We start from the raw sequence: 27,725 nt of genomic DNA on the forward strand, positions 1-27,725 counted from the left end.
CTTCTCCAGACTAAACACCCCGGTTCCCTCAGCTCCTCCTCGTAAGACTTGTGTTCTACACTCTGCAAGCTTTGTGGCCTTTCTTTGGACCTGCTCCTGCAGCTCAGTGTCTTTATTGTAGTGAGGGGCCCAGAACTGAATAGAGGATTTGAGGTGCTCTTCCCTAAGCCTGTAGTGTTGCATGGGCCTGTCATGACCAAAGTGCAGGGCCTGGCAGTGAGCCTTGTTGGACCGCATACAACTTGGCCTCAGCCTATTGATCCAGCCTGTCAGATCCCTCTGTGGAACCTTCCTACCCTCAGTTAGATAAACACTCCTGCCCAGCTTGGTGTGCTGTCTGCAGACTTACTGAGAGTGCACTCAGTCATTGATGAAGATATTAAACAGAACTGTCTCCAATACTGAGCCTTGGGGAACACCACGTGAACAGTTGCCAGCTGGATTTGACTCCATTCTCCACCAATCTTTGGACCTGGCCATCCAACCAATTTTTTACCCAGTGAAGAGTACACCCATCCAAGCTGTGAGCAGCCAGTTTCTCCAGGAGAATGCTGTGGGAAATGGTGTCAAAGGCGTTACTAAAGTCTAGGTATACAACATCACTCACACAAAATGTGTTTCTGAGCATTGATCACTTGCTTACTTATTCTGCCTTGCTCACAAAGGGTGCGTGAGTACAGCAGCCTGCTATGGTTCGTCTGATGTAACTGTAGTGGAGGGAGCGTACCTCCTTTTTTGGCACCAGCTTCACACTTATATTGGATTAAGTGTAATGTGAAACCTACCCGAAATAATTGGTTTTATGCTTCTAGCGGTTTTCATGGGGACATACAAGGTTATTAAGATGCATACGCTCCTTTACAAGGGAACAGTTTTAAGTTGTTGCCCGTGTTTCGAAAGGTATGTGTTTTTCCTTTGCTGGCCCCCTTTTGAAACTGGTCATCTTTACACGGATCTGAAGCAAAGGCTGCTTAAAAGTTTGGCTTTTTAATCCTAACCTTGATGCCTCATCCCAATATATTGTAGCTGCAGAACAGCCTGGTTTTTTTTTTTCATAGCTCACTCTGTACACCCTTAGGCATTGAAGTAGAAGCCTGTGGAGCACATGTCTGTCCATGCAGAAGGCAGTAGTTTTTTTTTGCAGAAACTAAAGGAATCTGCAGTCACAAAAGAATGCCTTAATTTACTAGTGCTCATAAATTGAATGGGTGATATGTATGCCCTGTAACTGCTGAGGTTTTTAATAAAAAAATGGTGTTTCATAAGGAGCAGGCCTGTTTTGGTGCCACTGAGCTCAAACCAAAGGAAGTACAGAAAACATCCACAGAAGTGTGAGAGAAGCATCTCAAACACATCTGAACATACAGCATCAAGTCTCCACAGCCTCCCTGGGGAAGCTGCAGAAGTTTGTGGTTGTAGCCTGGAGTTGGCTGGAGGGAAGAGTTTTCACTGTCCTTGCTGAAATGAAGGGCCCCCACTCCACAGGGGGTAGTGAAGAGCTGGTGGTGCAGCCAGGCCATGCCAGGCTGTGTGCCCTGTAGGAAGTGGGGAAGCAAAGTGAGCAGGGAAGGCTGGCTAGAGGAGAGTGTATTTTCAAAGACAGACTGAACCGAAAGCTCTTTGAACTCACTAATGCATTCAGGCCATTTCCTAATCCTCTTTCAGTGCTCTAGGGACCAGTAATAAGGATGGTGCAAGCAGCTCTGGCAAATCCTTGCTGCGAAGGGTTAATTTTGAACCAAGAAACAGGCTTAACCTTTACTTTTTTTTTCTGGGGGGGTGGGGTGGGGTGGGTTTGGAGGGATGTGTGGTTGTGGAGTCCTTCCCTATTCTCGTCTTTGATCACATGAGATCACAGCATGTAGTTTCAGAGATGCGGAGAGTGGATGGTGTATGGTTTTAACAGTCCAACTGAGGAAGCACACGGATAGGGAAAAATGGCTGTGTAGATGAGAGTAGCAGGCAGGGTTGCTTGCTAACCTTTGGGTTTTGCCAAGAGATGGTATAATTTGTGCAGAATGGAAGCCAACACAAAGCATTTTTCTCTGGCCGCATGTGTGGTTTTGGTGATAGAAATGTAGATGGTTGAAATTAAAATCCCATTCATCCTGTGCAGGAGTCCTCAGTCTGCTTGAAGGAATAGGGATTTGCAAAGCAATCTTGAGTGATTTTGGGGATATGCAGGCAGAGCTGTACAAGTCCTTCATTCTGGAAAGTTAATAGTTCATAGATAATGGAGAAATACGTGTCCAACAGTCTTAGTTCCAATTTAAAAATTGCAAGCACAGTGATAAAAATAAACACCACGTTGTATTTGCCATTAAGGAGGTGCAAATAAGCAGTAAGAATGGCTGGTGGGTTTTGTTGTTTGGGGAGGTGGGTGTTGAGTAGCAAGGACATGGACAATTTTATGCAGAGTTTAGGGAGAAAATTGCTGAATGTTACTTTTGTTCTCTGTTGTCATTAGGGGACATTTGTATACTTAAACCAACACTGCTGGGATTTTCATTTTTTTCCCATTTTAGCCACAAAAAGGCAGAATTTTAAAACATAGCAACAAACCTCTTACCCAACTATTTAAGTTTAGTATCCGTGAAAAAGAAGAGGTTTCTCAATTGTGTATTTCATCCACTCTGAAGGATAACTGTGCTTTCCTTGAGTCACAACAGCCAAGCTTGCCATGGAGTGACAAGACCTGGTTTTTCCTTTAGTGTTATTTGGTACATGTTTCAGTTTGACATTATGTAAATAGTCTGCTATTAGGGAAGAAAATGACATAAAATTGCATCCTTTCTCAATGAGGTTTTAAGTTCTTTCAGTTGCTTCTCTGCCTTTTGAAGCTGTAATAAGGATCATAATTAGAATCCCAGTTGCTTAAGTGAGAAATTAGCATGTTCTTAAATGCTGAGCCAAGCCAGGTTCCCGGCGAGACCCCCTCCGGGTATCTGTCCTGCCCTAAAGCGCTTTCCCTAATACCAATTTGCGTTCTAGACATATTAAAGAAAATCATATTCATTGCCACCTAGCAGTTAATCAGAGCCTTCAGATAGGCTTGAAATGATTTGCTGCCTGACTGCCAAAACCACCTGCATCTGTTCACTCTCTACAGCCGTACCCAGGCATGCTCTAAAACTTATCAGTCTATCAGTCAGTACCAGGACTGAGACAAATTCACTCCATGCATGTTCTTCATTCTTACAGATTTACCACAAATGTTACTTAACCCCACTCTGGCCCTCCTTGCTTACAGTCTTCTAGGCTGTGCCCAAGGGAACAAAAATGTAATGGCTTTTACCTGCTGTTTTCCCTGTCAAAGATCTTTTATCTTTCTCTAAAGGCTTCAGTTTGTTTTTGTAGAACTAGGCACTAACATACATACCTTATCTATTAATATATATCTTAGAATGTAAATAAGATTCTAGCAGATTGGAATAAATTAAATCCTTAATGGGGCTAAAATAAACCTAATTTGTAAATTAATTAAAAACAAGAAGCAAAGAACACTAACACTTAAAAAATAGTAGACATTTTCATGGTGCAAAATACAGATTTAATTTCCAAGTAAGTGAATGGTAAACTGTAACTGTATGATACACAAGAAGATACTTGGAACATATGAAATAGTAGTCACAGATTTTATAGTCAAGATGTTTTCTTTCTGGTTTTCCAAATTGTCACATAAGATACCAAAGGGTGAAGCAAATAAAATACTGTCTTTGCAGTTGACCTGGGTACGAATATAATCTTGGTGGGAGATAGATTCAAATCCCTCTCTGTTCCCCATCCGTTCCCCCTTTTAAATTTTATTTTAATTTTGAATTGTGATTTTTTTTTTAAATGTTTTGATGTCTCTCCTGCAATTTTTGCCTAATGTGCTTCTGATATGCTTCTTGTTTCCACAGGCCAAGGCTGCAAGCACAAAGGAAGTTTGCTCAGTCCCAGCCAAACAGTCCCAGCACAACTCCAATAAAGATAGTGGAGCCATTGTTACCCCCTCCTGCTACTCAGATTTCTGACCTCTCCAAAAGGAAGCCCAAGACAGAAGATTTTCTCACTTTCCTCTGTCTTCGAGGTATGAGTCTTGTAGAAAGAAGCCTAGTGGGACACTCATTCAAAGCACGAGCCATAGCACCACATGCCAAGCAGCAGCTAGACAAATGTGCTGTACTACACTTTAATATATTGTGTGCATTTCAACTCTCAGCAATTTGACCATACCTGCAGCAGGAGCGTTCCAAGTTCATGGTTGTAAAGATCATAAAATGAGGCTGGTAATAGTGCAAAGGGAAATTTATGCTTAGCACTGTTATTCTGAATGGTTTTTGTCTAGCTCTCTCAAGTCCTCCACATCCTCCTTTGTTTTGCCTGACTATAAACTGTGCTTAACTTGCCTGAGTACTTGTTCCTGCAAAAGGAGAAATCTGGTTGGAAATTCCCCTTCTCTACCTACTCACTGTCCTTTATTGTTCAGTCTGAGTAAGGCTTTTCATCTGGCAGTGGGTGGAGGGGCTGCCACTGTTCTTAGCTGCCCTGGGAGCTGGATTGCTCCCATGGTGATAATTAAAACAGGTGAGCTCCTTCACTCTGCAGTGCAGATGGGGCATCTGAAGTTGTACAGCAAGAAACCTGAATTGTCTTGCAGTAGCAGGTGCCTGAGCCTGGCTGGAGCTGTATAGTGTGTGTCTGTGGTCACTGGAGCGTGTCTGTGAGCCTGCATGTCAGACTGGGGGATCTTAGTGTGAGGTGCAGCTGACTGTCCAGATTAAGCTAAAGAAGAAGACCTTACATGAGTGGTCTTTTTTCTTGGGACTTTCCATGGCCCTGTGTCCCAAGTCATGTACTGAAGATCGCATCTTTCAGTTTAATCTCCCAGTTGTCGTAATAGCTCTCGTGGTATGTTTCCCTTTTGGTGGGTGCCCCCCATAGCCCTCTTTGCTAGTCACCGCTTCATCCTTGATGTGCTGAAACAATACCTTTTGTGGTTATTTTGTCCCATTACTTGCTGAAAGGGTGTACATTTGTTACCAAGGTTTGTCTGCAGAAGTCTTACCTAGTGCATTGAGTCTTTCAAAGCTTGTGTTTGAGTTCCCTTTTCTAGTTCTGTGATCTCTGTTGCATCTCTGAGCAACACTGGTCAACACCACCCGTAGCTTCCTGTTGAGGCTTTCTCACCATAATGCAGCATGGTTTGATTTATTTTTGCTTCTTTTCTGTGAGATTTTAGGCTGTGGTAGCTCTAGACTGGTTTATAATTTATCTGTCTTGACTCTGGTCCAATATGGAACCTCCATCCTGTTGGGACTTCTGGTAAGGCGGATGGGTGGAGGGAGGGAGGGGGGTGGTTTGCTAGCTTTTGTGTTTGTTTAAAGGATCGTGAGGAGCAGAATCTCTAATGGAGTTTAAGTTGTATCACAGTCCTCTGAAATTTAATCTGTGGAAATGTATTTCTAATTTAGTCTGCTGTGAGGTTGATCAGTCTGTTGGCAGCATGTCATTGCTGTGATCTGGGCCAACTGCCACAGTTGTTGGTGGGAAAATTCAGATGGTGGGGGTGTGTGTGTATGTGTGTGAGCACACATGGCTGCATTCACACGCTTGTTTCCTCTGCTTGCTAACTAAGCATGTGTTATTTATAGCTTTGAAGGCACTTGCACTTGAAGAAAAGCAACCTGTGTGGGGATGTGACTTGTCCCCATTTTTATTTCCTACTGTCTCTTGGCATTCTGCTCTAACAATGCAAATGGGAAGCATGGGTACTTTTGTCCTCTTCCAGTACTTCATTCAGAAGGTTGTGGTTTGTTTGGGTTTTTTTTAATATATTTCTTTTTTTTTTCTTTTATTTTTTTAATTTTAATCAGTGACTGTTTAGCTCTTGCACCTGTAATTTTCTTCTTTGTTGTTCATCTGTAGAATAATTGATGTTTTGTACCGTCAATTAAGAACTTGCTATTCATCCCTAATTTCTTCAGTATGCAGGAGTGCTCGTATATTTCAGACAACACGTGCATTCAGACGGCAAGATTCCAATTACAATTATAGTAAAAACCATGAGAAGAATATCTGCTCTGAGTGCCACACATGGCATGTTCTTGGTCTGCTTAAACAGGCTGAAGAAAAGCAGAAAGGGGAAGCTGTCAGTTCTCTGTTTCAGCTCCTTCACAAGGTTATTGCTCCATCACCCCTTTATAAAGCCTGAAAAGAACCAGTAAAATCAGGATTGGGTATCTGCTATATGGATTCATTTCTGTGGAGGTGCAGAAAGAGTGTCTGTAGCTTGGAGGGAGAAGGAGTGGGGCTATTGAGATCAATATTAGCATGGTTCTGCCTGTAGTGTCTGGATGGCTTTGTCCTTCAGGAGGTCCTGGCTACCTGAGATTATGGCTGTTTGGTCCCTTGGGAGGTTTAGCCTCAGGTGGTTGTGTCTTTTGATGTGCCCACTGGGAAAAGGAGGTGGAAGCTGGTTCTTAATACACTTACAGGGAGTTCCTGTAACAGCCCGCTGGTACAGCCAGCTCCAGAAAGGTCCCGCAAGTGGCCTTCCAGGGCACCAGCAGGCTCAGTTTGAGGTTGCTCTTCTGGTAGTACCCAGTGAGCTTGGAGAGGGAAGAACCAGCCACTTACTTAAACCCTGCATACAGAAGACTTGTGTGATTTTTTTGTTCTTTTTGGAAGAGGTTTGTTTTGGTTTTGAACCTCCGTGCTATTATTTATTGAAATGCTAAGAGATTCAAAATTGCTTGCATGGTGGGACATGTGGTTGTTCTGACGTCTGTCCAGATGTCTGTCCAGATGTGGCTGTTTGCACTTCTATGGTGAAATGTGACATACAATTATATGGAAATAAGAGCACATTCACAGGGTGTAAGTTCAGCACTTTGAAAATTGTTCTAGTAGTAAGTGCAGTGGCAATAAGATCCAAGAGAATAAATCCCTATGTTTGTGGGGTTTTGTTTTGTTTTGGTTTATATTTTTTAAAGTTTGGATTCTCTTAGGTCTTAGTCCTTCAGAACATTCTGATGAAATAGTCCCTGCATTCATGAGGAAAGCTGCTCTTCAGCAAGGGAGTCTCCTCCAGGACTGGTGGGAAAACAGTTTTGCAATCATGTTTCTCTGTCCTTGTTCCACACCCAGCAACAGTGTGAAAGGCACGGTTTAAATTTGTCCTTCAGATTCTTTTCTGGTTTTAAATAGAGAAATTTAAAATCCCAGCACCACTACAAGTTCAGGCTTAGGTACTCAGGGGGCGGGGGTATTTTAAGCAGCAGCAGCTGAATTCTGTGAGTGATGGAGCAGTACTGTCGTGACAATGTGGAAGAAAGGCCCTTGACGTGCCTAAGGTTCCATACTTAGGAAAAGAAGTCCTGTTTAGATGGCCTTCTGCTAAATGCCAGAAAATCTAATGATTCAAATCACTTGAATTCTTTATTTTTAGCATCCTGTTATTTCAAAGGGAGATAATTTAACCAAGATGACCTGCTTGGTTTCATTATGCAGACTACTAGGGACTTTAGACATATTTTTAATTAGTTTGTTTTTGAACTCTTTGATTTGATAATACAATGTACTAATTACTTCTTAAAAGGTAAGCAGAGCAGAATGAAAAAGCTGTAATGGCTGATGAAAATCTGAGAACCCTGGAGTACCTCTAACTGACTACACTTGGCAAGGGCTCCCCGGCTTTCTATTATTTTTAAATTATTTTCCTTTATTTATTTATTTATTTATGTATTTATTTTAATTACTAGTATATTGTGACCCAGAATTTCGAAGACAAGGAAGGGAGTAGGGCAGGTATCTCTGAAGTGTTTGTGTGCAGAATTCTTATCTTTAAATAGGTTCTTTGAAGGAGCCTGGATGTCCTTTGCCGGAGCATAATTAGTATCTTTCAGCAGCATGTTTAGACATAAGTGTGTCATCTTCATGCAGTTGTACAGCAGCTTTCACTTTTGCTGTATTTTCTGCCTCTGATCAAATTTTTTGGTAACAGCTTACATTACAGAGCATTAAGTTAACTTTACTCACTGTAATTATTTACAGGTTAAAAAAATTGCAGGGAGAATAATACAGGGCTAAAGGGCGAAGGAGAAACAACTCCCCAGTAAGCAATAGATCTTTGGCAAAAGGTGATAACAGGAAAGCTATGATTAGGAGCCTACATTTTAAGGTGTTTTCCCATGATCAATTTTCTTATTAAGCTGTGCCTGTGGGAGATGCATGCTAGAGAATTTCAGGGATTCCTAAATAAAGGTGGTTTAATCGAGATCTCACAAACTGAGTTTTCAGGCTCTTCTAACAACTGTGCTGTAAAACGTGTGAATGTTCATTGTCTTTGAGTACTGCAAGGACTTAATTGTGGTTTGATGGTTTATCAGAATTGAGCAAAACCAAAATAGAAAATCTCACTATAGGATGTTTTTCTGAATTTGAGTAGCTTCTAAATCTCAGTGCCCCAGTAATCTTGCAGCTTGCTCTTTAACAGGTTTTTGATTTACTTTTTTTTTAAACACCTTGTTTGGGTGGTAAGCTTGGGGGCTTTTGAACCCAGGCTTCTCTCTTGAGTCTTAGTAGGAGAGGTTGCCTGTACCATTAGACACTTGCAGAGGTTTTCCATTACAGCGGGAGAGCCCCCCAAAATAAAAAAGTTGGGAGCTCTTAATTTTAGGCATGGTACAAAACAACTTAATTTGCCTAGCTTTTGACAAGGCAGAAGATATGTTTATCTGGTAGTTCAGTATCAATAAGTACACTGGACTTGGAGAGCCAGTGACTGCATCAGTCACATCTTTGAAGCAGCAGCCTTCCAAGGGAGCACATTTCCACTGTGGAAACATGCTCACCAGATCAGAGTAAGCACATTAGGTAACACAGCAACTTGATTAGGCTGGAAGCAAAGCAGTGAAATGCTGACACTGTTCAAAAATGTGAGCTGCTGTGCAGCCTAGGTTAGTTTTTAGAAATCTAAAATAGTATTAAAACATGCAGATGTACAATCATTTGTTTAAAATACTGGAAGAAGACTTTTTATCAGTTCTGTTGTTGATCATTTGGTATTTGAGACTTGGTATTTGACGTTTTAGGGTGGATTAAAAACACAAGAATAAATTCTGAGGGTATTTAGTCATAATTGCTCAAACATTTAATAAAAATAAGTTTGCATTTCATAACTGTAGTCTCACAATTTCAAAGTTCTTTAAAGTTAGGAGTAACACTGGTGTGTCAAATAAGAGGTATTTCTCATATGTCCAACTGCTCAGTCCACCTGTGGAATATGCTGCTTTGGGCTGGTAACTAACTTTCGTGGTGGTTTAGAACAAGAGTAATATAATCAGTGTTGGCGGGGAGAAGTGAATATGCGGGCTCACAGTGAACAGAACAGCACGTGTATGAAGTATGCAGAGAGAGCCTGGCAATCACTACCATAGTATTATTCCTTCCCAGGGGATTGAAGTGCTTCTTGAGGGCTGTCCCTCCAGGCATGCAGTGAAGCATGTGTCTTCCCATTAGTGTGTGCCTATTGGGAGATTTAAGAGGTGGAGAGAGCTGCTGAGTGCAAGACAGAGTAGCCTGCATGTAGTACTACAGCTGAATCAAAGTACTTTCTCCTTGCTCTTCCCGTTTTGGGGCCCCTTGCTTCTGTCTGTTAATGATTCCAGTATCTAACCCTGCAAAAAGCCATGGGATGAAATTAACTCATTGAAACAGGAGGCCTGCAGTTCAGCCTTTATACTTGCCACAGACTCACTCAGAGTCCCTCAGTGAGCTGCTTAGTTTTTCTGTAAAATGAGGATAAACATTTAACTCTGTATATAGGTATTGGCATAGTTGGATATTGATCATGGATAAGCTACTGGCATAAAATCATGAGTGCTGCGATAGCAGCAGCAGCACTTCAGAATATTGCTGCCCACAGTTTTTGGTGCCCAGGTGGGCCGTGTAAAGGCAATGGGCAAAGGCCATTCCTGTCCTTCCTCACAGCCAGAAACATTTGGGCCTCCTTTTGTAAACCTGTGAACCTTCCATAGGTTCAGTGCTCCCTGAAAGGCATATTTTGTGCCACAGATAGGCCTCAGGATCTCTTGGGTATAAAACAGCCTGGTAGCCTTTTGGAATGGCAGTGCAGTGGTTTCAAACTTGCGGGGAACATAAAGTTGGGGGTTGAAGTGTATGTGGGCAGGGTTGGTTTTGAGGTTCACTGCCAAATCTAGCCAGGGTAGTGAAGGTATAATGCTTTCAGACTGCCAGATATGAATTCTATATGTGAGAAGCACTTTGTTTTTCATTTTCAGTGGACTCTGGTGTGTGTTTCATGAACTTTGGAAAGTGGACCTCTTTTTCCTGGGGACTCACATATTTCCCCATCTTTACTCCATTTCCCTGGAAAAGGAAAAATTTCCTTTCCTTTTTGGTTTTAGCTCTACTGCTTTGAAGAAAGGACCATGAAGAAAATGGGGTTTATGCCGCTACACTAGCTGATAAGTTATCCATAACACTAAGCATCTTGTGATTTGTACAATGGCAGAGGAAGGGAGAGTTGGGGAATTGGTGTGTTTCTGAGCTCTGTTTCATTTTTGTATTTGGGATGGCCTTTTCCTCCCTCTTGGTCAGGCACTGGGGAGCTCCCTCTACAACCTTACTTGCAGGTGGAGTCAGACAAGTGAGATACAGTTACTCTTTCCTGTATAGTTTATGCAGTTCATTCTCATCCAGCCTTGCTCCGTAAAACGACCATAAAGTGTGGGCATAAATTGCGTTTATATGCACTTCAGGGACTTGTTGCTGTCCTGCCAAAGCATAATGAGTAGGACATATAATAAATGAGAAGCAGGCCCTAAATTATAAATACTGAGATGCCAGTATGTTGGGAGCATTTGGGGAAGCAAGGTTATTCCACCTGCATACAGCCCCAAAATGGGGTCGTGTGTCAGAGAAGCTGCCAAACCTCTGGATGCAGCTCATTGTAGGTCTTGGCATGCCGCATGTTTATTAGGGCAGGCTTAAGTCCCACATACCTTGACCTGCCTTGTGCTTAAATCATTCTGATGTCTTAAATTGTTTTAAGATTTTTCCAAAGCACATCTGGGTTATGTTTAATTGTTAGGAGGAAAAAAAAAAAAAAAAAAAAAACAGAGAGAAACTAGAGGGGAAGTTGGTGTAAATAATTTATGGAGAAGAATCCTCCAATTTTGTAGAAACCACAGCCCAAATTACAGAGAAGGCTCTTGGATTGAGATGATTTTTGTTGTGGTTGTAACATACCAGGGTTTGAATCCTGTCCAGATGAAAACATTTGGTTTGTACTTCAGTAAATATTGCAGAAACGCTGCCAGCTAATTCTGAAGAGTAATGAAATAGTGCTCTTGGCAAAGCGCATGCACTTTCCGTACTTCTGATTCCACTCTTCAGAGGTTTTTAAATATGTTTAGCTAGGCCAAGACAAAAGTTAATGTAATGTAATGAGAAACAAAACATACTGTAATTTAGAAGGGAAAACTACACATTTGTCAAATAAAATTTAATAACCTCATTAATCAAATAAAATAGCCGAAAAAGAGTATAGCTTATTCTATTAATCAGGCACTTGCTGTTGAGGTCAACAGATCTGTGTGTACAGGTTGTGTCAGTGTCGATTCTCCCTTCTGTTAGTAGGAAGCCTGGATTTTGCATGCAAAGGGTAGGATCTTTCTGAGAAGACTGCAAAAAGCAGCACCGTGGCTTAAAAAAATATACTTTATGTTGTACTTATTGTTGTATAAGCATCAAATTATTATACAGAGGACATAAAATACATTTGTCATCCTTTCATATGCATTAGGCAACACTTGTGTGTAGTTGTGGTAATTGTTTTTCCTATATAGTTAGGTTTTCTTTTGTGTTGCTCTCACAATAGGAGAGAAGACAAAAATACTCGAGAGAATTTCAATAATGAAACTGCAGATACTGACGGAAACAGTTGCCAAATGTACTTCAAACCTTATTTTTAAAAGAGCTGAGTATCCTCCCATCTTGTAATATTTCATAGCTTATTGTAACCATGATGAATGAATTAAAAAAAGACAACTACATTAATGATTTTCACAAAAATTGCCGTGCACAGTGTGTCTGACCCCAGAAGCAGTAACTCCTGCTCTGCCACTGGTGAGGAGAGGGTACGTGGGGTTCTGTTAGTTGCCTGAGCTTTCTGTCTGGCTTTCGGTCCTTTAGGCAGCCATGGCAATTTGTTAGACTTTGAAAATCGCATGATGAGGGCCAGTTTTGGGAATTTGGCCTTTCCACAGTGATTTGGAGGAGGTGGAGGGGGCTGGGAAGCTCCCTTTGGGTTGTTGCCTGGTCTTGGCCATACCTTTTTTGCTCTTGACTGTGAGTTAACAGTGAGTTTTAAGCAGGAAAAAGGTGAAAAAGGTGAAAGCACATGTTCAGGGCAGCAGGTCAACAGCACTATCAGACACATACTGCTGTTAAAGCTGATCAGTACAAGGCATCCTTCTTGCTTTATGGAGTTTCTTACCATTTAATGTCAGTAATTCCTTCAGTGTATTCCTTCTCCTATTGCTCCTGCAGCCTGTGTCCATCTGCTAACTTACCTCTTGCCACTCACCTCTTTTTCCAGCCCCAGCTTCTTTTTCTGCCCTGCTGCTCCTGCATGCCCTTTCTTTCAGCTTACTACTTCTGCTATAGCTTCTCCTTCCTTCCCATCATGTTGCGAATGCCTTATCCAGTTCTCTGGTGATGGCACACGCTTTTCTCCAAATACTGATGCAAAACAAAGCAGCTGTCTTGAGCTGGGAAGGAAGGGCATTTAGGAAGTGTATGCCTAGACATCGTCAGGACAGAATGTAAAATGTGCAGCTTCTACATGAGATTGGATACATACTTTGTTTCATGTTTTGTTTAATAACATGAAGTGATATACTAAGCCACACATTCAATAAGAAAAAGTGTGCATAAAAATTTTCCAAGTCTTTACTTGAGACCTTGTAACATTACATTACAGCTACAGCATTTATTAATGGACTTTAATTTCCTTAGTCTGGGTTTTTAATCTGAATCAGTTCCCTGATCCGATTCACCACATGGCCCCACAAAAAAATTATACTGCCACAGTCGAGGTGGTGGCACAGAAGTAAGAACAAAAGGCCAGATGGAGGTAGATGCTCTGTAAACCATTTTGGATGCCAAGAAAAATGTGCACACAGCCATAGACAGCCTAGATGGTTCCTTGTATGAAAATGTCTTTAAGTGGTGGGAAGTCAAATTTATTTTCTGGATTACCATCAGATTTGCTGAGTGAGCAGATTTTTCAGACACCTGCTGATGGGGCGCATGGCAGGGTGGGCTTCTGAATGTGGAGGGCTGCTTGCATGCTTTGCCCAGGTGCTTGAGACTGCTCCCTTCCTTCATCCGCTGCAGTGCCCATGGCAGCAGCTGCCTGCACAACTTGGGGGCTCCTGGCACAAAAGGAGACTTGTAAAATTCAATCCAGCCCCAAACTCTCATAACTCTTCTCACAGATTTTTCTGCTGTTTTCTTGAGGATGGAAAGTGAGGAAGGGGGGGAATTGCATACCTAGAGTGCTGAGACTTTGTATGCACCTCCTCCCAGACACTGATGTTGCCCTCTATCTGAAGCACTACAGTTCTTCTCTTTTGCTGTTGGTTACCAATTAAATTCTAATGTTGCTCTTGTTGCGAGAGGAAGAGGTGGGATGATTGCTCATCTTACTCTTGTTGTCTGGCTGGTGAAATATGTGCAAGAATGAACTGGAATAGTTGCCCCATGGGTTTCTGTTGCTCAGTGTGTCCAGGCAAAGACAAAAATGTGCAGAATAGTGTGTTGTACATTAAAAAAAAAATAAGCAAGCATCTACAACTGTGCTGTCTAAATGTGTGTGTATGTATGCATCTGGTGAACCTGCAGTTTTGCTTATTCTCATAACATTTTGGAGGGGTTTTATCATGTTGCTATAATCTGTCATTTCCATGATAAGTATCTGTTATACATGTGTCGTGGTTTAACCCTAACCAGCAACAAAGCACCACACAGCTGTTCACTCACCCCCCCCCAGTGGGATGAGGGAGAGAACTGGAAGAATAAAGTGTGAAAACTCATGGGTTGAGATAAAGACATTTTAATAGGTAAAGCAGAAGCTGCGTGCAGAAGCTGCATGTGCAAGCAGAGCAAACCAAAGAATTCATTCACCACTTCCCACTGGCTGGCAGGTGTTTAGCCGTCTCCAGGAAAGCAGGTCTCCATCATACCTAATGGTTACTTGGGAAGGCAAACACCATCACTCCAAATGTTCTTGCATCCTCCCTTTTCCACCAGTTTCATATGCTGAGTGTGACACTGTATGGTATGGAATATCCCTTGGGACAGTTGGAGTCAGCTGTGCCTCTGTGTCCCCTCCTGACTTATTACACATCCCCAGGAAGGGTGATATATTTTGTTAGACCAAGTGATACAGCTGGAAAAACCAAAGCAGCTCTTGAGCACACATTCTTCTCCATATCTCCAATAGTCTTAGTCATTTGTGTCTATAGTAACACCGCTTAGTATTGTTTATATGAATCAACAGCTTTGAGTAACAAATGGGATCCACTGTAAGGTGGGACAGAAATCTTTAATAAACGGGGTGTTCACCCAGCTTCTACTCATAATGATGCGTCTCCACTTGTACAAACTTTATTAGCTCTTCAGTCATGAGAAGTCTCAGTTTTATTCCCTTAAGAAGAGTTGTGGGGGATTCTCTTAGTTTTTTGCTGGGTGTAAACCACCACTGCATGTCAATTGCTCACACTTAATGCATGTTAGGGGTTGCCTAATCAACGTAATTGTAATTTTTTTAGCTTGAATGAAATCACAGTGTACTTTCAGCCTTGTCTTTCCTTTAGTTTGCTTCTAAAGGGAATTTGTGGTGTCACAAGCTTGAGCAGCCTGTTTCAATATTTTAAAAGCTTTCTCAGCCTTTTGGACATGTTTAGCTACATAGAGTTAAAGTGGTTTTAACCAGTTCAGCCCATAGGTATGAAAAAATTCTCAAATGTGAGGCTATTCCAGAACTGAAAGAAAGCAAGAAAATGCAAAGCTTTTAGATTTCTTTCAGTGTCTTCCATCCATAACAATGCTTAAATAGAACAAAAATGTGCGAGTCCAGCTTTTTTTCCCTTTCTTTCTGTTTTGCAAGTCAACTTTAATAAATATGTAGGGAAAGCTGGGGGAGGGGAGGAGAGGAGAAGGCAACCCAGACTGAATGCCGGCTTTTCTCCAAGGTCTCATATTGCAGAGCACTTCGATCAGTAAAGTGAGGGCTAGCAGGGCTCTCGTGTTATTGGACATTGCTAGTCTAATTTCTCTGGAAATGTACTTCCCAAGCAGTCCCAGCTGTCCCAGGAATGTAGTTTAACCACTGTTGTTCATAATTCTCAGTTGGAAAGAATTAAAAAATGTCATTCTGACTCAAGATTTATGCACTGAGATTGCCACGGTTGAATACCAGGAGTTAGGTGAAGTTTGTATCTGCTTGGGCTAGACCCTCCCTCCTTTCTAAGCAGAATGACACAGTTCTTTATTCTGTTCTTTTTTTCTTTAAAAAAAAAGGGGGGGGATTACTATTGTAATAACATTTGCCTCACAGATGATTTTTTTTTTTTGCTGGTTGCTGTTGAAAGCAGCTGACAATAAAGCTTAGGGATGTGGAGCTCTGGGGAAGATGAAGCTTAGAGAATAGACGCTATATCTGGCCTTCTATTTTAATGTCTCAGAAGGATAAAATTTGACTGTTTCTCTAATTACAGTAGGGAGATTTCAGTCTGTGTTTGAATCTAATTTTGAGGGTTCCTAACAGTTTCTTTCACTGCCATCATTTGTCAATGCATTAATGCACTGATGGTGCCAGACTTCAGATCCTGATTAGAACTGATGCACAGTACAGACTTGCAGAACTAATAACTTCTGAATCCGTACCACATGCTTGGGTACCTAGATGGAATTAAAAAGACTTTTTTTTCAGGCAGTTCTGGCCTACAGTAACTCTTTTGGAATCTTCTAGGTAGATGCTCTTGAGAATTAAAGCTCCCCTCCATGCAGAAGAATTAATGTGCCTCTCAGCACCTCTTACCTACTATGGTTGATTGCTTAGAGTGTGCCAAAAAGTTCTGGCCTTGCATAAAAAAAGTAAAGGTTTTTGTTTTCTCTAAATTGCAACAACTCCCTTGCCGTGAAACATGTCAGCAGTCTTAATTTGATCATTAGTCTATATAATTATGGAAGTTTTGGCATGCAAAAGGCTTTCCCCTAGGATAACCATATGTGTCCATGCAATTATGTCTAGATTGGATGGGTTAATATGGATGCTGTTTTGGGGGGAAGAACTGTCATGTCTGAGGTGCTGCTGCAGTGTTTCCCCTAGCTGTCCCAGGGCTACCACTGATGCACAGCATGGGGTGCAGTGGAGAGTTTCTCTCTGCTCCTCCCCAAGGCAGCTGCAGTCCCAAAGGAGCCATTACAGAGACCAGGAGCAAAGTTCTTTACATGTGGGGGCTAAGAACCACACAGCCACACTCTTGGTCCCTCACAGTGGGATGGCAGAGAGAATAGGAAGGGTAAAAGAAAAGTCTTGGGTTGAGATAAAGGCAGTTTAATAGGTAATGAAAGAGCTGCATGCACAAGTAAAGCAAAAGAAGCAATTCATTCACCACTTCCCAACAGCAGGCAGGTGTCCAGCCATCACAAGGAAAACAGGGCTTCATCACACATAATGTTAGGAAGAGAAGTACTCTAACTCTGAAAGCTCCTCCTTGCTCCTCTTCCCCCAGCTGTCATTGCTGAGCACAATGCCACGTGGTCTGGGATATCGCTTGGGTCTGTTGGGGTCAGTTGTCCTGGCTGTGTCCCCTCCTGGCTTATTGTGCGCCCTGAAACTACTCACTGTCAGGGCAGTGTGAGGAGCAGGAAAAAAAAAGCCTTGATGTTATGCAAGCACTGCTTAGCAGTAGCTAAAACATCCCTGTGTTATCAGCGCTGGTTTGGTCACAAATCCGTAACATCGCCCTGATGCAAACTACTGTGAAGAAAACTCGCTCCATCCCATCCAAAATCAGTAAGCTTAGGAAAACATGGTTCATTGCAGAAACAGCTTATCCCAGTTTTTGTGCCATATTTAGGGTATCCATTCATTAAAATGTAATTTCTGTAGCTGAGGGTGTTTTGTGCAAACTCGGTGGGAGCAGAAAATACACAACCCAAAAATAAGCTTTAGTTTAGTTGTTGGCAATGGCAACACCGACAACTCAGAACCAAACAAAACACACAGTTGTGCTGTTTTGGAGAGCTTGAAGCTGGAAGTGTTTCCCAAGGAAGCATCAGCCAAATAGCCACTACCTTGTGGTGTTGGTCTGCAGCCCAGCTCTCTTTGTCCTTTGTCTTATTTAGCTACAGGAAAATAATTGAAGCAATGAGTCCCCATTCTTCAGTTCTATTGACTTTCTATTTTTAACCTTTCTGCAGCAAAAAAAGTCTTATGAATAGAAGGTTGTTAGGGCACCTGTCCCACCAGGGGATAGATAGAAGACTTATCTAGAAGTAGAAACTAGTGTCAAGCATAAGGGAAAGCATACATTAATTGTCAGAAGTATGCATACATTTAAATGTAAGTTATTAGATTGCTACAGTCATGTTGTGTGTCCTGATGCAGCGCAGGGAAACCCATACACTGCTGCCTGACACACATTAAAGGAATTCTGTGCAAGAGTTACATTTAAATTACAGCTTTGTATTGTTGTTAAGCTTGTGAATCCTCACCCTTCTCTCACTGAAATGCGTGTTCTATCTTAACCCGTGCGCAAACAAGGCTGGTTAGGGGGAGCAGCATGGGAAGTAAAGGAGAGATGAGAAGCAACGTTCTCAAGAGGAGCATACAGGGAATCAGGAGTCCTTTGCTCTTTTCTCTCCTTTGCCAGGGACATGCTAGGCAAATTAATCTTAGTATCTGGGCTTTTCTCTTAGTTTAAAACTAAACTGGAATACTGCAAAGCATTGTGTACAGTACTGGAGAGGTCTGCAGAGCATTATGAAGTTTAAATCCTAATATTTTATTGTAATAATAACCTAAAAATATTACCAGGGTGCAGATTGCTTTGTAAATGCTCTTTTTGCTTCTGCTTGGAAAAGCTGTAAGTTTCTAGCTTGTGCGTTAAAACTTCAGTAAGGCACTTAAGCACACATTTGAAATTAAGCGTGTGCATTAGTCCTTTTCTGAATACGTAAAGCTATTAATTAGGGCTTGTAGCAAGACTGTTTGTCTAAAGTATGAATAGAATGTGCTGGGGAGGGGGGGCCCTGCTTTTCAGGCACATACTGTATCCTGTATGCAAAACAGTATCCAACTGTATTCTGTTGGTAAAAATTAATAAATAAAAACCCTCCAGTTAGTCATGCACTAGTGTGACCTTACATCTCTTGAGTTCCCCTCTACCCTTGCTATACATACCACTAAGGTAGGTTATGATCAATATGGTTAGTGCAGTAAATGACTATAATGATGCTAATGAGCCATTTCTTTATAATGATCAGGTTCTCCAGCCCTGCCCAGCAACATGGTATATTTTGGAAGCTCTCAGGATGATGAGGATGAAGAAGAGGAGGAGGAGGAGACAGAGGACACAAAAACAGCCACAAACAACGCTTCATCATCATGCCAGTCAACCCCCAGGAAAGGAAAAACGCATAAACATGTACCAAATGGGCAAGGTAGGTCCTAAATAGTGCTGTTCTTCTGCATTGTCTGGAAAAGAAATTTATGAGCTGAATGTGCTTAATCCTTGTCCATCCTCCTGGATCTGAGTGAAAAAAGATACAGGCCATAATGGGAAAATGGAGTGAGATGTAGTGGTAGCATCTTCTACTTTAAACTGCCTTTCCTGACAGTCCGAACTCCATCTGTAGCAGGACTGTAACTACAGGGCTGGAATTATATATCTACAGACGTGCACACATACTGGGTTTATGCACACACATACACACATGTATGTGTAGACACACACAGTCATGCTCTTTCTCTGTCATCCTTGGGACTAATGTTTAATCTAGAATGATTTTATTCTATCAAGGTTAAATCCAAGCATTGATAAGTGCTATTAAAATGTGTGACGGGGCAGCATTTAATTTCTCACATGCAATATTGATACCACAACTTCAGTAGGTTGAGTTACTGAATTTGTGTTGTTGATTGAAAGACTTTATGGAAGAAGCTTTTTTTAAGTCAGTCATTTATTTGCAAATCAACAAAAGCTGCATTCATTATACAGTATTTTTGTCATGATGTTGCAACATCACCCAGTTTAAAATTGAAGACTGAAAGCCTTGCTAAAAATTTCGTGAGCCTGCTATAATGCTCCACTGCCAAAGTCCTGTGTGATGTGGATCTCCCTCCAGCAAGAGCTTTTGTATCGTAAGAACTCTGTGCCCTCTCTGCCTGACATAACTTCAAAATGGAGCCTGTGCTCTCTGTTCCCTTCCGCAGTGTTAGTTTACCATGAAAATCTTTCCTTTTGGTGACTGTCCATTCAGCTCTCCTCCTCTCAGTAGCAGGGACTGAGAGGAAGGTCTCTCTATAGTGCACTTTTTGAGAGATGGCAGTGACTTGTGCCTGCTTTTGTTGTTGTTGTTGTTGTTGTTCTTTTGTGCTAGTCTGCTCTGAAGAGGAGATTAGTAGATCCCAATTGCTACACTCTGCTGATCCTCATCTCTGCTTTTCAAAAAGGAGTTTCCTAGTAAGGACCCCCTTGTTACAGACACCAGAATTATTTTTCATGACTAGGTCTGAATCTCGCTTTCATTGCACACCCAAAACTTAGAAGCTCTCTTTTTGTGAACAATTTGTAGAGAAGTGCAAGAAGACATTAGGCCTAATAGCATTTCAGCTGTCAGCTGTGAGCAGGAGCTTTAATACTCTAAAAGCCATGGATCAAAACATGGCAGTTTGGATTGATTGCTAAGTAAACCCTCAAAAATAACAGGCACAAAGCTCTACATATGGAAAATGAGACTGCACGTATGAGAACTGCTGCCTTAGAGTTTTAAATGTGATGTATCATTACAAAAGAAGCTGATCTTATTCCTTGAGAATGTCCCAGATGGCAGCTACTTTCAAATTAGCTCAAAACCAGAGACACCTGAAGTCTTAATTGGGGGTAAGTAAAGGCAAACTTAATGAGCCATCTAATGGCTTCATAATCTTTATCAATATAGATCAGAGTGAGCATAAATGAAGCTTCTGCTTTAACAGATCTGCGAAAGACCTTTATAAAATAACATAGGAGACAATGTGAGATGTTTTGACAAAGGTGATGAAACAAGAATTCCCAGAGAAGGCAGCTGCTACTTCTTCGTCATTGTGATTTCTTTTTTTCTTCCCCCTTCTTTTTTTTTTTTAATTAAAGTTTCCTTACCCAGGGGTATTCCCGTTTTCAGTGTCTGTTATTTTGGTTGACAGCCAATAGTATTTTTGTTTTGTGTGAATAAAGTAGGTTCTGGTTCATGTGTGTCTGTTTTGAATGAGACCACACACAAAGGCAGACCAGGGACGGGTGCAGCAAATGAACTTAATCTAGCGTGAGAGTCTGTTTTTAGTGAATTAAAGTCTTTTGGTTTTAATATACAATGTGTAGTCAAGCACTTTGGACCTGAAAATGCTAAGCGTTTGCTATGACATACAACAACAGAAGTTCAGAGCTTGATTAATGTCATTAGATAGTGTCAGATGATTGCTTTATACTAAGTGGGGGCCAGACAACTTTCCTGGATGAAGTCATTTGTCAGTATCCTCTTCTGATGCCAATATAGAGCGTTATTAGGGTTGCACACTGAACTATTTATTATAATGCAGCCTATTGAGCTATCTTTTGGGTAGCTGACTCAATTGAAAATGCCTAAGTATGCATAAGAAGCATGTAAAACACATGGCATAGCTTGCTGCACAAATTGAGGGAATTAACTCAACTGACTTGTCACCTTCCAACCTTACTACTTACGTAGGTATATTTAAAGCACCAGATTGTTACTGTGGTTTTTCATCATCTTTTCTTAGTACTTTTGATGCGCTGCACCTACATCCAACTGTTAAAGAGTGAAGTAAAATGTTCAACAGGAAAAGTGTTTATCCCCCACATTCATGGGAGTGTGGAAAAGCAGTATGTAGCAAGTGCAAGTCTTTCCAGGGAGGTACTGAGTCTAAATTACGTCTCCCCGCTGCTTGAAGGAAATTCCAAGTTGTAGGTAAGAGGGCAAGCTTATGTCTCTGTTCCTTTAAAACCAATTCTTTGAATTCCTCACAACTAAATAAATCTTACTTTGATTTCATTCTGTGGCACAATGGGAGGTTTTCTCTGCAGGCTCCTGAAGAAAAATGTTTCAGGTGCCAAGTGTTTTGTTAGGCAGGATGGGATTGTGATCTGAAAGATGTGGTTAAGGAGTTGTTGGGTTATCAGTCCCATCACAAGAGCAAAAGGGGATAGGCGTTACTGTACTTGAAAGGACTTGCGGACTGGAAAAGGGCCTCAGGAGGAGCCATGTACGCAGATACAGTTACATAGCCAACTTTGAAATTGCATGCAGCGAACTGCAGTTCCTCTAATGATGGTTGGCTAATTTCCTCAAGGAGGATGATTGCAGGATTAGGTATTTCTCACACCAGCCCAGCAGTTCAAAGGTGGAGAGAAGTGCACAGCTGGGCCAGCATACCTGGGAATGTCATGTTTGTCTTCAAACACCTGAGACAGTCAATTAATTCCAGTTTACATTTAGGAGAACAAAGTTAGCCGTCATTATTTGTAACTAGGCTTCTTTATGAACTGAGTCTTGTTTTCCTAGATGGAGAAAACCATCTCTGGTGTGTCAGAAAACCTACTAGGTCAGAAACGGTTACTGGTCCATGCTGTGTCCTGTTAATGTGGTCAGATAAAACTGTTTTGCATGTCTTGTGCCTGAAATGAACTGGGAAGAAAATTGTATGGACACATTTTTTCTTTAGGCTCACATTTCAAAACAGACCTGGCAGCAGTGTGTAGTAAGTAGGCATCGCTAGAAATACCATACTCCACTGTAGTGCTGTCTTCCTCACTTCCAGAAAAGCAGAAGAGTGTTTCACTTCTCAATTTGCAGTGGATGATTTAGCAGAGTGATTTCCTTACATGTGTAGTAACAAAGGTAATGCAGGAAAAGTTCATAGATAGGTGGTTTTTTTTTTTCCCCTTATTTATTTCAGGATATAGTTCAATGCAGTGTTTGTATATCTTGGGCTTAAATGACACATCTTTTACAGGCATTGCTGTTTGAGTGTTTTGTGAGAAAATTCTGATTTGTGGTTTCAATTCTTTATGTAGCTTTGGTTTTAACTAAGTTTGATATTTGTGGGTGGGTACATAAGACCCACGAGTCTCAGGCTCGTGCATCGTTTTTAGAGAAATTAATCCTGTGAAGAGGTAAACATTTAGAAGAAAAATATTTTTTTTGCATCCAGCTAAAATGCAGAATGAGAAAATTCCAGGCAGAGTGCTACAATAGTTAATGGGTAGGCAATTATTTTGATGATTTACAGCCTTTTGTTGAAATACCATGGAACCAGTAATTGTTGCAATAAACATTTTTGCACATTTAATTTTTCTGCAAAAAATATGTAACATGAAAATTACCCGTTTTGCAGTAATTTACATATTTAAATATGCAAATCAGGCACAACACATTTGGGGATTTGCAGATTTTCAGTAGCTGGATGTATGACCTGTGCAGAAGAATAGGGGAGCTGGAGAAATAGGGGAGCTCAAGAAAAAAAAAAGAATTGTTGTCCTGATGAGAGACTCGATAACAGATAGACACTTCTGGCATGGACTTGCTGCTTAGAGAGTTACCCTTTTGATGGTGCTTGTGTCATAATGGTTAGGTGAGAGTAATGAATTTGCACGAAGACAAGACACTTGGTATTGAATTTTTGCAAACGGTGGCGTGGTGTCTCATACCAATAGTGCTCCTCTCAGTGGCCCAGTATATTCCTGTGTGCACAGGGTTTCGAGCTTTGTTACTGATAGTGTCAAGAAGAAATGCAGTGTTGTCTGCCATGGTTCTCCTGTTTGACTTCTGTTAGCATGCAGCTATGGAAAATTGTCCACTGACAAATTGCATAACCTTGAGTTAGGGCTGGGGAAGTGCAGAACAGTGGTACCACACGTTTGCAGATGATGTTGTGGCATCCTTTTCTTCTGAAGCACGCCTTTGCCACCAGACCCTGAATAGGTAGATAGTATTGGGAGAGCTCCAGAAGACAGCTTCTCTGGAAATGGTTTATAGAAGTTTGAACATACCCAACACTTAAGGAAAACAATTGGCAGAACTAAAATTCTGTGTTTTATGGAAGTAGATCATTGTTTTAATTCCTCCAGGAAGAAGAAAGAATTATTGCCTGGGTCCTTTAAGGCAGTTTGAGAGCCACATAGATGTTTTCACAGTGACTTAAAACTGAATTAAAGCCAGAGCAAGAGTGTTTTTGTACAGTAACGGATACTTAATGCCAGAAACTTGATTAATATTACATCTCTTCCCAAACATGATCTATGTAACAACATGAGGTTTGCATTGGAATAGCTGGCTCGGGTTCACAACATTGGCAAGGCTTCCTTTTCTCCTTCTAAAAGCAAAACTTCTCCCTTTCACTCTTATCTTCCTTCTTTGTTTTGGATAGTTTTGTGAATACGCAATCACTTGCTTTATGCAGCACAAGCTCTGCAACGTGTGGCATACGTGTACATGTAAGATGCATGCCTTTTATCTTCTAGACGCTGACATAAAGCAGAAGGGTTTATACATCAGTACTCTTCTGTCCCTGCAGTGGACTCCCCTATTACCTCAAATAAAAAGTGTATCTGGTGCAGGTATAATCTCCAGGAGGGCTTGACAGAGAAAGCTTTGCCTGTGGAGTCAGCAGTTGGCTGAACCCAGTCCTGGAATTCTGCTGCTTAAGCAGTGAAAGCCTGATTGTTGTATGTAATATAAATTGGCTTCTGAATGCCTGGCTAGATGTATGCTATGGAAAATTTGCATGCATATTAATTTGTAGGAATACTTCAGAAAATTGCTAAAAATGCCATAAATGTTTATTACTCACTACTGTGTCAATTGCGGTAGTTAATCTGTAGTAATTGAGCACATCTGTGGCTTTACCTGATCAAAAATTTTTTAGCCTTTATTATAGCTTCACCTAGTATGCTCACAATGTGCACAGTTTGCATTGGTTTGCCATAGGGATTCTTTATCACTGTTTCAAATGAGGTGCCCCAAAGTCCCTGTATGGGATTCTGGCTGAATATTGGCGCCCGGAGTCCAAGTCCCCTGATGCAGAGAGCACTGTGGAGCATCTGTGGGGATCATGCCTGCCATAAGGTTTTGCTCTGCTGCCGTGGATTGTATCAGTGGTTTAAAAACCCCCAGTGCTTGCGAGTTGTGAATGTAGTAGTTCAGTTTCTTTGCATTTGATCATTGCTAACCAAATGACCCACAAGTATGTCACACTAGGACTCTTGTTGTTTCAGCTTAATAATAATTGCTTTGGAGGACGTGACATTTTGAGAATGAGCATTCAGATAGATATGGATAAAAGGATATCCATTTATTCTATTCAAAGTGTCTGAACACTAATAATTTACTTGCACTTTTAATTATTTGTTAGTAGTGCTCTTACCTTTGACTAAAAGCTGTCCTGGAAATATAGAGCTGCTTAAAGTAGCATAAAGTAATCATAATTCAAGACAAGAAGATTTATTTTAATGATGTGAGTTTTGTCACTCGTGAATTGGGCTTTTTTTTTTTCTTCTTTTTTCTTTCTGCTTTGTAATGAAATTATTGCTTCAAGGATGAAACTTCGACTTTATCATGAAATTACTCTTTCTTGAGGGAGAACATAACTGGGAGCAGAACATTGGATGTTGTCAGAGTCAAGATGGGAGATTGTAGCTGGGATATACCTGTGTCTTGGCTTTGTAAAGCAAAAGCTACACCTTTTCTGCTTTTTTGAATGCCTCAGAAATACCGAAGAATTGGTAGACATGAAGAAGAATGCAGTTAGCTGCAGGAAGACACAAAAAAATTAAAACTAATTTTATTGTTAGATTTGGTCTCAGTAATATTTAATGTGGATTTTTTTGATTTTGAGTTTCTTATTGTTTACTTTCCTTTGAGAAGTGGCTTAGTTACTCTTCAACAATGAGATTTCTTTGGGGGCTTCTCTGTCTTTTCTGGTGATTTAATCTTTTCACTGAACTGTCTTACTAGTTATTAGGGCCAGAGTTTAGTCCTGTATTGTACTAAAAAACTTACATATTGTCTAAATAACTTTTGTCTACATTTTCACTGAGATGGGAGCAAAATTATACTCCAGGGGATTCTTCCAGCCTCTACCCCCCTTAAATAGTTAGCTTGTGACGGTGTTTTGTAATTGATTAAGTTAACATTTGAATACTTGTTCACATGCTGTGTTAACGAATTTTGCAGAACTTACTGTTGCAGAAAGGTTTTTAAACCTATCTAGCTGGGTATAACAATATTCTAGGTGTTGGAAGAAACACATACTGATTTTTGTAGAAACTGATACCAACTACTGTTTAACTAGAGACAGCTTGACTAGGACTATTTTGCGTCTACATCTCTCCCTTTTTATTGTGTTTTCAGGCTTTAAGCTTTTCCTGTGAGAGTGAACATTTACTCTCTCCCATTTCTCTCTTCCCCCTTTCAAGAATCTTACAAATTAAGACAAAAGATAATTACTCAGAGGGTAAAACTGGCAGGGTTCCCACGACACTTAAAATTAATGAGCTGTTGCATATAAAATATACCTTGTCTCATGTTCCCTCTTTTTTTTCCTTCCTTTTTTTTTTTTTTTTCCAGTAAACCATGAAAGTGCACAGGGTTTTTTGGCTTTTTGGCTGTGACTTCCCATTTCTATATGAAAAGATCAGTATATATGCACTTTGCTCCCTCTGAAGGAAAATATCACCCTCAGTGATGAAATACATATGAACCAAGGTGCTATTGGTTGTTTGTGCAACGTCTTATTAAAAACAAATAGTCATGCTTTGTGTATTTGCAGCACATTCTATCTGATGTAAGAATTCATTACAAAGGAGGATAAATGTATTGTCATGCACTCCCTGAGAGGGGTTGACAATTATTATCAGTTTCATCGCTGGAAATGAGGCACGGAGGTTACATGACTTTCATGGAAACCACTGAGAAATCCTTGGTTGGCCTGGGCAGTGCCAGTTGCTCCTGAGCTGAAGAATGATGGAGCCATGGAGGAATTTGCAATGACTTCAGTGCTTATGGCTTTTCTCTTACTCTTACTCAAATTATACAAGAGGGAAAGAAGAGAGGAGGAAAAGCGATCGCAATATTTGATTTTTTTACATAATCTGCCTCAACACTTACGACTGACTGAATATGATAAGTGACCTGAATAACAGATTTTTCTAATAGCTTGCTGGAGTTTTGGCTTTTGGAGGTGTGGTGGGGGAAGGTAGAGAGATGGTTGGGAAAGTTTGGAGGTAGGTAGGATTGTTGGTTGCTTATTATTACTACTATTACTGTTGCTACTAATGTAATGCTAGAGGGCATCTGTAGAGACAGCTAAGCTTCACAATTCAGACAGAAAGATATGCATTGTAGGTATATCATGTTTAGTGACAAAAGAAGGCTTTAATTTCACAAGAAAACAATAACGTCATTTAGTGAACATACCCAAACAGATGGTGTGTGTAATAAATATGATTTTTAGACACTTCTGCTACTCAGTATTTCTGAATTTTCTTATTTACATCCTTTACTAATCCATGGCAAAAAAGGCAGGGGCAAATACCAGGAGCAGAGGAAGCAGGAGGGCACTTACCATCGTGGGTGTGGGATCACAAGCCTTGTGCACCTGTCAAGTGCTTCTCTGAAGAAGCACTCTGACATAAATTCATCTCAGTTTTGATTAACAGACAGAGAAATGTGTCATGTTTATTTTTAACCCCAGCTTTTCTTGTTCCCTGACAACAAAAGACCAGCGGCTATTCTTAACTAATTTCCACAGGCGGATGGTAATAAAACTTGCTGAGATAGACTTGTATATATTTGTATAATAGTAACTGTACAAAAAGTAGGGTTTCTGTTCTGTGCCTTCAGCAGAAAGCTAGGCCACTCAGCCTACGTCCCAGCATTACTTTTTATGACATGTTCCAAACCAGTTTTAGTATTTTCCTGTCTTTGCAGAAGTACCTTTTCCTATTTGCAGCTTGTCTGTCAATTTGGTTCAGCAGTTTGGGTATTGATAAAAACAAAACATGCTTTTTCATGGAATGTTTCCTTTCTTTTACGTTCACACAAAAACAACTCCTCTTTCTGTTTAGGCTATGTTTAGAATTCCCTCTCTGCAAGAGCAAAAATTAATTAAAACTGTCATAAACAAAATTCAAACTGGTAGGTCTAAATTTAGGCCAGTCAAATCAGTAATATACCTTGTATGCTTAAATTTGGATATTGAGGATAGCGTGTGTTAACAAGCAAAAAGAAAATACTTTAGTAAATCTGTTCATAGAAAAAAATATGCAAAATAGTGCTTCTATTTCTGTATTGATTTTACTTTAGCTACAAGAAGATACTAACTAAATATCCAGCACCAACAGCAGAGAAAGTTGGGTTGTTTTGAA

The 27,725-nt window shown here is 40.7% G+C and overlaps 2 protein-coding genes across 7 annotated transcripts in view; both read left to right on the top strand.

Moving 5' to 3' along the window:
* The window catches only part of JARID2 (jumonji and AT-rich interaction domain containing 2), a 216,197-nt gene that overhangs the window by 152,359 nt on the left and 36,113 nt on the right, over positions 1-27,725 (top strand). For all 6 annotated transcript variants that reach the window (XM_061346448.1, XM_061346450.1, XM_061346449.1 and 3 more), the window contains 2 exons: positions 3,903-4,072; positions 18,568-18,744. In XM_061346448.1, the coding sequence (XP_061202432.1) occupies positions 3,903-4,072; positions 18,568-18,744 (347 nt within the window). The remainder of the gene's footprint in view (positions 1-3,902; positions 4,073-18,567; positions 18,745-27,725) is intronic.
* GMPR (guanosine monophosphate reductase) overlaps positions 1-27,725 on the top strand; it is a 463,469-nt gene that overhangs the window by 84,147 nt on the left and 351,597 nt on the right. The window lies entirely within an intron of this gene.

This window comes from Neopsephotus bourkii, unplaced genomic scaffold, assembly GCF_033783945.1.
Source record: "Neopsephotus bourkii isolate Nb327-2 ecotype Australia unplaced genomic scaffold, CSIRO-AGI_Nbou_v1 NB_272, whole genome shotgun sequence".
NCBI classification, from domain to species: domain Eukaryota; kingdom Metazoa; phylum Chordata; class Aves; order Psittaciformes; family Psittacidae; genus Neopsephotus; species Neopsephotus bourkii.